General features: G+C 37.0%; 1 protein-coding gene and 1 pseudogene across 2 annotated transcripts in view; both read right to left on the bottom strand.

The window, feature by feature from the left end:
- Positions 1–3,107: 3,107 nt before the first annotated feature.
- Positions 3,108–5,186, bottom strand: LOC110020708 (annotated as a pseudogene).
- Positions 5,187–5,901: 715 nt separating this feature from the next.
- LOC110020661 overlaps positions 5,902–10,081 on the bottom strand; it is a 17,781-nt gene continuing 13,601 nt past the window's right edge. The window contains exons 2-3 of one of the 2 annotated variants that reach the window (XM_020718839.1): positions 6,408–6,461; positions 5,902–5,971 (exon numbers count right to left, since the gene is read on the bottom strand). In XM_020718839.1, the coding sequence (XP_020574498.1) occupies positions 5,957–5,971; positions 6,408–6,461 (69 nt within the window). In that variant the 3' untranslated portion in view covers positions 5,902–5,956. The remainder of the gene's footprint in view (positions 5,972–6,407; positions 6,462–10,081) is intronic. The other variant, XR_002293549.1, reaches the window with a different exon arrangement.

The raw sequence follows: 10,081 nt of genomic DNA, 5'->3' as shown, positions 1-10,081 counted from the left end.
AAAATCAAAGAGTCGCACCAAACCGAGAAATCCATAATGAAAAAAAAGAAATAGTACAAAGTTCACCACACTCATGCCTCTCAACAATCTTGAAACTCACAAACACTCATTTCTCTCTTTCATAGAAAAAAAAGACAAAATCTAACTTCAGTGTTAACTCGCTCATCTGGTCGCTTACTGTCCCACCAAAAAAAAAAAGAAAACTTAAATCCTTGACATTAGGAAATTCAGTTACAATCGTCTAGGCGCCACCCCCGAGTATCGAGTTCTTGGGTGCACTGTTTCATAAACTAGAAAAGAGCCTGACTAGTCACGACAACGCTTGCACTAACTTAAGGGTGCCCCATTATAGCACTGAAGCATTGTTTCTAGGCACAGGGGCGCTCATTTCACCCCTTGATATTGGAGATGCCTAATATCCTAGTTTGGGTAAAACATTGATCACCAGCAACCAGGCACCATATCTATTTCCCCTAAATGGTAATCATAATCAAAGTTTATTTAGTTTTAGAGGATCAAAGTTTCCCATGGGCATATGACTTGTGATTAATTACTTCTCAAGCATCATACTAAACCTGCGTGATTAAAGAGCTTTGCTTGATCTTGTAGTTCAACAAAGGAGGTAAAATCACTTTTACTAAGAGATTAGGATCCTCCACTGCAGGGGATGGTGTATTCTAAAAAAATAAAATATTGCCCAAAGAAACTATCAAAGAGTCCTTGAGACTAATATAGGGTCAACTTGAAAACGACTACAGGAGTCTACATAGGTTCTTGATGTAGACATTTGACCACAGGAGAATGATCGAAGAACCCCAAGATATAGGTGAGCACCTTCCTCTTCAAGGAGGCTTGAGAGCTGAGGAAAAAAAAACAGGCCATGTATGAAGATATTCAAGATAAGATGATAGTACAATTTAACAATAGTTAAGGGGATAATTAAGTGAGAAACCCATAAGAAAAAGACTAACAGATGAATGTCGGGACTTATACTTTGAAATATTGGATGATCCCAAATCATTAAAGAAACCCATTAAATTATGACTCAAATGAGTCATGCAAGCAATAGATAACAACAACCAAATCTTTAAACTTTAGATGAATTTGGATCATTAGAGAGATCTAACATTTTCCAATTAAGGCCATAAAAAAATCTCATTGTTCGCAAATAACTCATGTTTGACTCATTAAGTAGGTCGTGTTTGTTTCGTTCGCAAAGCAAGTGAGCTGAACACAAATAAATTTGGTATAAAAAAATGTTCTTAATTTATTAGAATTAAATGAAAATATGACACTCAATAGGACACGATAGAGAAAAAGGATTCATGTAGCCGACCCCACTTAGTGGGATAACGGCTTGTTACGTTGTTGATGCGGCTGCTATTGTCGAAACAAACCGACAATAGCAAAAAATAAATTGTATTAGGCTAGTTTTAACCAAAAAAAAAAATTAAATAATTGAATAAATAATATTATTATAACATTTTTATATTAATTTTTATGATGCATTTATAAAATGTTAAGTTCTATTATTTTTTTGAATCATTCAAATTAATTTGAGCCAAAAAAAAGTCAAAACGAACAACCAAATTTAAATCAAATAGAACACGAACATTATCTTCATGAGCTATTTCGAATGTGAAATTATTTTGAATAAAAAAAAAATTGAATGAATTGAACACGACCAAACACTAGGCTTGGTCAAGCTCGACTCGTTTACACCCCTTGTTATAATTCAATATGTTGGGCAAAAGATAAAATTTTGACGTTATACACAATGAGGTATCCTAGCTTGAGAAAAGAGGGCAAGTTGTAGGGTTCTTAAGTCCTTAACGAGTTGCTTGAAGGGGGAACTAGCAATAAAACGTAGGTACGTGACCCAAAAAACCAAAAGGAGAAATGAGTTACTGCTCAACAACTCCAGAAAAAATGCAAAATAAAATCACAAACAATATCATAAAGGACATGCCTTAATGGCAGACATGAGTGGCATTACAAGTCTGCAACTAGAGATATTTGCCCAAATTGAGTAACACCCAGGATGAAGGCTTCTCTAAATCTAATAGAATGAGGATGCTTGAGGTTTTCTTATGCCGGCCTGTAAGATGCCCAGCAAAAGGACTTGCAACAAAACCATTGGAGATCAAAATTTGATCCTATATCCTTTGCATGAAAAATGTCACAACGTTCAACCTAAGAGGCTATTTATTTGTAAGTATTAGAAGTGTAAAATAAAAAGTATTATGATGAAAAAAATTTATCTTACATTTATAGGTGATCCCTGGCGTTTCGATTTTTTTGGCATATAGTATGAAGAAAAAAGTACAGGTAAAGTTAAATTGTAAGCAATTTAAAATATCTTAAAAGACCTACTTTGCCTACAAAAAAATTATTAAAATCAGGTGAAATTCTTATTCTATGAGCAATAGACAAATAGCAAGGCATGGAAGGTGAACTGCACTTGTTGATCTTCCTTATGAAAGCAGGAAGCACATAGAGAGAAGGTCATCATTGTCCTTCCGCCTAGACAAAAGAGACAACAATAGCATTCGTAGACTAAAACAGATGGGAAAATTATATGAGCCGGAGAAGAAATTTGTTTTTCTCAGAATATACTTATATGGATGATGTTATGTGAAACTAAGAGCAGCTTGAGGGAGAAAATAATGAAAGTGAGGTAGACTCTCAAAGTTTTGAGAAAAATAGGTTGAAATCTGAATAGGCTCAATTGTCTTTTCCCTTTGCTTTCATTCTATTAAATAATAATCTTACAATCTATTTTAGGTACAAAATAAAGTGCATATAATCTATTTTAGATAACTTAATAATACATATTTCTAATCTAAATATCAGCTGAAAGGAAAATATATCAGAATAAAAATATTGAAAATAAGGAAGATCCTAATTATAAAAAACTCCTAATTTAGCTGTCTGATTTCCGTCCTTCCTGATGACATCCCCCCTTAAATTGATGCTGACGATCAAGAAGCATCAATTTTCCAACAGGAAACTGATAATATTGCCGGGACAAAAAATCCTCAAGCTGTGAATGTCGAAACCTTAGAGTGCCGAAGCCTGAAGATGTCGAAGCCTAAGAGTGTCGAAGCCTAAAAGTGCCGAAGACTCAGAATGCCGAAGCCTAAGAATGCAGAAGCCCAAAAGTGCAGAAGCCCAAAAGTATCGAAGCCCGAAGCTTGAAAGTGCTGGAGCCTGAAAATACCGAAGCCCGAAAGACCGAAGCCTGAGAGTGCCGAAGCCCAAGAGGGTCGAAGCCCAAGAGTGCCCAAGCCCAAAAGGCCGAAGCCTGAGAGTGTCGAAGCCCAAGAGAGCTGAAGTCCGAGAGCGCTGAAACCTAAAAATGTCGAAACTCGAAAGTGTCGAAGCCTGAAAGTGTCGAAGCACGAAATTGGCGAAGCCCGAAAGTGTCGAAGCTCGAAAGGTCGAAGCCTGAGAGTGTCGAAGCCCGAGAGGCCGAAGCCTGAGAGTGTCGAAGCTCGAGAGAGCTCAAGAGTGTCAAAGAAGCCCCAGATGCTGACGAGAGAGACGAAGATGGAGGCGTTGGAGTAGCCCATGGAGAGACCCATCTGACCATATTGTTCATTACAGCCATCCCCGTTCCCACACCGCAGAGAAACGAGACGAACAATGCTCAAAACTCCAATTTCCTCATAGCTTCCCATATAATATGATCCTCTCCGATCTCCGGTCTCTTAGTCTCTTCTGAATCCGCTTTCCCCAATCGTCGGTCACTGTCAGTTCCGTCGGTATTTTTTTTTTCGTGTTGCTGCCAGTGAGGAGCGGCGCTTGAATCTGACTCTCAGCCACCTCCAGGTCTGAATTAATCGCTCGCAGTGAGGATGATCGGCCTTGAACCAGAGGAACGTCGGCATGATAGTCGAAGCTGCGAGAAGAACGATGAAAACAACGGAGAAGATCCAAGAGAGTCAGCACACCATCCGCAGCGACGGTTGGCTTCGTCTGGAACTCGTCGAATCAAAGGAAGAAGGCGATGGAGTGCTGTGATAACAGGATTGAAATTGACGACGGAGATGATTCCGCGTCGGAGTTCTAGACGATGTCTCACAGAGGAAGACCATAGCGATGGTGCAGATAACAATAGGTACAACGGCTAGCATGAGGATGAAAGAGGTCGGGTCATCCGTAAAAAGAGCAGAGCAGAGATCGGTGAAGATGGCGGTGTTGAGTCCCACATAGCCCTTGAGTATCCCTAAGACCGGACCACGATTACGGTGAAAATTGCGTATGCACGTCACCAGAACCGCTGTGTTCATCAACATTGTGCTATTGTCGCCCATACAGAGGAACACACAAATCTATAACCGAAGCCCGAGACGAACCGATAAAAGGCGAATCGAAGGCGGAGAAATAGTTCCTTCCTTTCTGCGGTAGAAGGTGAATCGAAGGAGCATAAATAGTTCCTCCCTTCCCACAAGAAAACCGGTGAAAAGGGAGTTTTGACGGTACTTCAACGATTACCAGTAGTTAGGGCAAAATTTTTTGCTCTGATACCATGTCAAAGTTTTGAGAAAAAATAGGTTGAAATCTGAATAGGCTGAATTGCCTTTTCGCTTTGCTTTCATTCCATTAAATAACAATCTTACAATCTATTTTAGATACAAAATAAAGTGCATATAATCTATTTTAGGTAACTTAATAGGTAAAACTTAATAATACATATTCCCAATTTAAATATTCAACTAAAAGGGAAATATATCAGAATAAAGATATTGAAAATAAGCAAGCTCCTAATTATAGAAAACTTCTAATTTAGCTGCCTAATTTTCGTCATTCCTGATTGACATAGACGACATGGTGAAGCTTTGACTTTGAACCTTGGGCCATGGAGAATCGACATGGAAAGGGTTTATTTAGCTATACGATGATGAGCTACATCAATGATTTAGTTTGCCTTCCCTCGAGCTCATGTAGCCGACAATAGAGGAAATCATGTGAAGTAAAGAACATCAAGTATTTTTGAGTAAAAGATGGACGCAAAATCAAAGTTTTTTAAAATAAATAGCATGGAGATCTGAAACTATTCGGAAACAAAGCAAAATGGATAACCTCCACTTAATATCAATCTTCCCCTTCCTTAGGCAAAAATTGCCATTCCGCTTTTGTTGATAGCTCAGTACCTGCAATACTAGCCAATGAATGTTACGCATATTAAACCAAATAAAACAAATCATTTCACTGAATTCATATTACATCCAACCAATGCAATGTATTTTTTACACAACAGTATAAAATATACATACTAGCAAACAACCCTTATGTAAATTCTAAAATCCAAACTGGGTATTCATGTAACGCATGAAATATAGATTGATGACCTTATATTCATAAAAAGATCATCATGCAATTATATTTATTGTAGTATCAGGTCATACAATGATGTAAGTGGGTGAGGCCTTTACTAACAAATAGCTCGATATCTAGGTCTGATTACACAACCCATATTGGTAAATCATATCCATAATCTTTAGTAGCTAGATCTACTCTTTCAAGATCTAGATTGGCTAAATTTATTTGAGCTTTAGTGGAAAGATTTATAATTATGCTAACCATATAGAATAAAAGCCTAATAGCCAATCATTTATGCCCAGGGATAGACATTGATGTATTGTTACTAGGCACAAAACAATTGATAGTGTCACGACCCAACCTCAAGGGTTTGAAATTACAAAGGCGAAAACTGACGGTCGGACGGAGGAAACCTATCTAACAATTTCATTTCATAATCAAATAAAATAAAATCTATCAAAGAACAAAAGAGTCATTCTAATTCATAAAATTTAATTTACAACATTTGATTCATATTAATTTTGATTCATATTTAAATTTTTACCTTTAACATAAAATAAACTTGAATTATAATACCTATCATCCCACGCTTCTCAGAGACTGTACACAGAATCTCTGAAGTTCATCTAGTCTATAACTTGCTTTCCTGTAAAAAATGTACACTATTTACGAGTTAAGTTAAATTACTCTGTGAATAAATGATTCTAAATTACAACAATTCTTATTTTAAAATATTTTATAAACTTACAATAAACAATAAAAATTCCTGTGCAATAAAAGAAAACAGTGAAAAAAATATTTTCATTTCTTTTAATTTATTTTTTACACATTCCACTATTGGAATTCGCCGTATCAATGTATATTTTAAAAATATATGTAACTATTTCCATTTCCATTTTCATTTCTATCTCCATTTCAATTTTCATACATGGGTATGTTGCATTCTTCTGTCAGAAACATTCAGGTATGACTCCCATATACATATATATAAATTTAAAAGAAAACATATACTTTTGCATTTAAAATAAAAGCTGAGAAATATAAATAACAGAACTACTGTAAAATAAAGAACATTTACCCACCTCAATACTGTAGTCAAATTGTCCTTTCCTTGGCCAGTCAACTTTTGAGTGCACCTATAGGAACAAAATATATTATATCAATTATATCATACATTAAGATATCAACATTTCATAAATTAACTTTTATAATTCTGTTTTAGAGGCATTCTAAATTTTCTTTTAGCATATTTCATTTAAGAGTCACTTTATTAAGCCTTAAATTTAGATTTTAGTGCTCTTAAAGTTTTTAATTTTGCCTAACTCTTCTTAATTAGGAAAAAAACATTTAGTAATTAAAATTAGTCGTATGACTCAATTTCTTTCCCACAGCAAAGCCTTCTTTTTCTGCTTTAGCCTTTTTACCAATACCTTAAACAATTGTTAATAAAAATTAAAATCAATTTAATACAAAGTTTCTCAATTTCATTTTAAATGAATGAAAAATAATAACTTAAATTAATTTAATTTCATATATTACCTTATAACCTCTGCCAAGCCCTAAAGCATTCGAATTGATTGGTCCAACACTTCATGCACGCGAGATGCTCCTGTGACCTCTTCTTCCTCCCCAAGCTCTCGGTCCAACTTCAAACCAGCCATTCGAGCCTCCTTCGCATGCAGAAGGCCCTCTCCAGTGAGTGCTTCTCCCTCTACGAGTAGCACAACACGGCGAACATACCTCTTCCCTCCTCTGTGAGCCGCACGAGCTCTATTTCCTCTTCCATTAATTCATGTAGATCATAGCTCCCTGTGTTGAGTGTCTCACGAGCCACTCGTGCTAGAAGTTTGAGTTCCTCTGTCGAACAACTAGGGCACAAAATCCTCCCGACTGCTTTCCATTCATGACGCCGGCTTCACACTACAAGGTAAGTCGAAGCCTTCTCTCCCCTTCTTCTTCTCTTTCTTCCTTCCCCTACGTCCTTCTTCTGCTTATTTTTTCTTCTCTGTCTCTAAACGCTACCTCTGAATTCTCTCGCTCGCTCATTTATTCTGATTGGTGCAATCATAGTGAACAAGAGTGACACGTCAAAACTTACCGAGACGTAAGTCATACAATACAAATGCATGTGTCGACTAGTAATGTGGTTCAAAAAGACCACGTATCGATCCCATAGGAAAAGTGTAATATCTGTTTCCGCAGAAAAATCTCTAGTTTACTAAATTAGTTAACCTAGCTTAGCATTTATCAAAAGGTGATTTTTAAGCACTAAGGTCGTAGCTAACCGAGTACTTAGCAATTGAAAGAAAAACTGAAAATAGGAGGGTAGTTGTGAGTTCCTTCAAAATAAATGAAGCCCGTGCCTTTGTGATTCGAGGATCGTGACGATTGTAATTTTTTCTAAATGTTTTTATATGCGATTACTGTCAATAAGAGACATAACACTTCTTATGTCTATGTCTAGGTCAAAAGAAGCTTAGAATCCATGAAATTGAGACTTTCTCAATCTCCATGACAATCTGTGATTTTTCTGATCTCCTAGAATGATTGCAGAATTGCATTAAAATATGTCTATCCTCTCAGAAATATATGGTTAACCCTTCGTTTCATTTCATAACGATTAGAGGTCGTAGTTTCACGAAATATTTTAACTTTCTAATTGACCAAACTAAGAGTAAATTAAATTTGGAGGTTAACTAACAATACAGGCTATGAAAGCACAAGAAAAAGATTAAAGAAAAAACATCACAAAAAACTCTCGATAAATCCACTACTCCCTACATCACAGAGAAACGAAGAAAAGCTTAGCCGCTCATTACAAAGAAAATTATAGGAAAAAAAATTACATGAAAATTCATTACAAGGAACATAAATATGAAAAACTTACAAGAAATTGTTTCCTCTACAAAGATAGCACATTTCCCTCTCATACAAACTCTCTCACAACTCACAAAGTATGGAAAAACTCTCCCTTAAAGGTTTTCACCCAAGGAGGAAGACAACCGTCAAGAGATTCCTCAAAATCTCACTAAAAATCTCTTCTTTTAACCTCCAAATCTTCTCTGATGCAGAACTCCCTACGAGAAACCCTAAGATTTGATTTTATAGCAAAAATCACGATTTGGGCCATCAAATTTCCTTCCTAAAGTGTTTCCCGCTAGTCAGCGTGGTCACGCTGCTGAACTGCCTGAGTCGGCATGGTCACGCTGCTCTGCTGCATCATATGGTGCGGTCATGCTATTTTCGGCGTGGTCACCGGCCATGTTCGATAAGGGTTGTGGTCACGCCGCCTTTAGGCGTGGTCATGCTGCTTCTGGGCACTTTTCTAGTGGATTTTCTCATTCCAACTTGTTTGTATTTAATTTCCTACATTATGCACAACATGAAAAAATACGTTTTCAGGCGTAAATTCGTGATAAATAAATAAAATTATGTAAAATGCAGGTAAAATCACGTAGAATTGACACATGACAAATCCCCCAAACTTACAATATTACTTGCCCAGTATTCAAATGACTCATTTGAGATTTTTGATAGAATTGGTACTCCTGCAGAGTTCTATCATTTCAAACAGTTTTATCAAATCTAAGTAAGAATGAAATAATATTTAGACTTGATTATCCTTAATTGTTAATGACTTGGCCATCCCCTAATTCTCTTTTTTCTTTTCTTAAGAAAATCTCATAGATCTTTAAATTGGTATCATTTAAAATCTCTTTCACAAACCTTAAATATCTTTTGCACAATTTCAGTGGATTTTAACAAACTCAAAATTCACTTAATTTTTATCCTTGAAAATAACTTATACCATAGTTTTAATTACAGGATCAAAGCTCATTTTATAACTTAAGTCTCAATAAACCCCCCTCAACTTTTTTTTTTTTTGAATTTTTATAGTGCCAACCTTAAGCTTTTTCTCAGAGAATGTTCATTTTTTTATTTTTTCTTTTCTTCTTTTACTTTTTCTTTTTCTCCTGAGAATCACTATATCTGATTGACAATTTTTCTTTTTTTTTTCTTTTAAAATGTTAATAGAGATTATCTTTCTTAAGCATTAAAACTGAACACTTAACTATTTTTAGTATTCTACTTTTAAGTCATTCTTTCCGGTTAAAATTTTAAGATCACATTAATTTGGTTAAGAAGAACCGAAAAAAATTACAGATATTTTGGGTGGCTAATCAATATCTAAATCGCCCCTTTTTAAATAATCTATGAATTCCTCTTAGGCTCCGTTTGGGGCCGCTTCTTTGCGGCTTCGCGGCCCTAAATCGCGATAATTTGACGTTTGGCTCGTAACTTCGCGGCAATTGAAAGCTAAAGCGGAAGAGAAGCGGAAAGCCATCTGCTACCCACGGCGCAGCTTCGCAGCCTGAAAAAGGCTTGTTTTGCCCTCGCGAAAATGCCCGCGATCTTCTTCCCGCCTCGTCCCGCCCTCTCGCACACCCGCACGCGAAAAAGCCCACGGTGCAGCCTCCTCCTCGCCGCCTCTTCCTACCCGCGAATCTAATTTCGCCGCCTCCTCCAGCCCTCCCGCCTCTTCCTACCAATCTCGCCCGCGATCTTCTTCTTCTTCGCGAAGCTGCAAAAAAGTCGCCAAACCCCACGGCGCAGCCTCCTCCTCGCCGCCTCTTCCTACCCGCGAATCTAATTTTCCGCACACCCGCGATCTTCTTCTTCGCCACCTCTTCCTACCAATCTCGCCCGCGGCTCGCCACTTCTCACCGCCTCTTCCATCCCTCCCCCACACCCCCCA

Source organism: Phalaenopsis equestris, unplaced genomic scaffold (genome assembly GCF_001263595.1).
Source record: "Phalaenopsis equestris unplaced genomic scaffold, ASM126359v1 Scaffold000107, whole genome shotgun sequence".
Lineage (NCBI taxonomy): Eukaryota > Viridiplantae > Streptophyta > Magnoliopsida > Asparagales > Orchidaceae > Phalaenopsis > Phalaenopsis equestris.
This window is presented reverse-complemented; position numbering and strand designations above follow the sequence as displayed.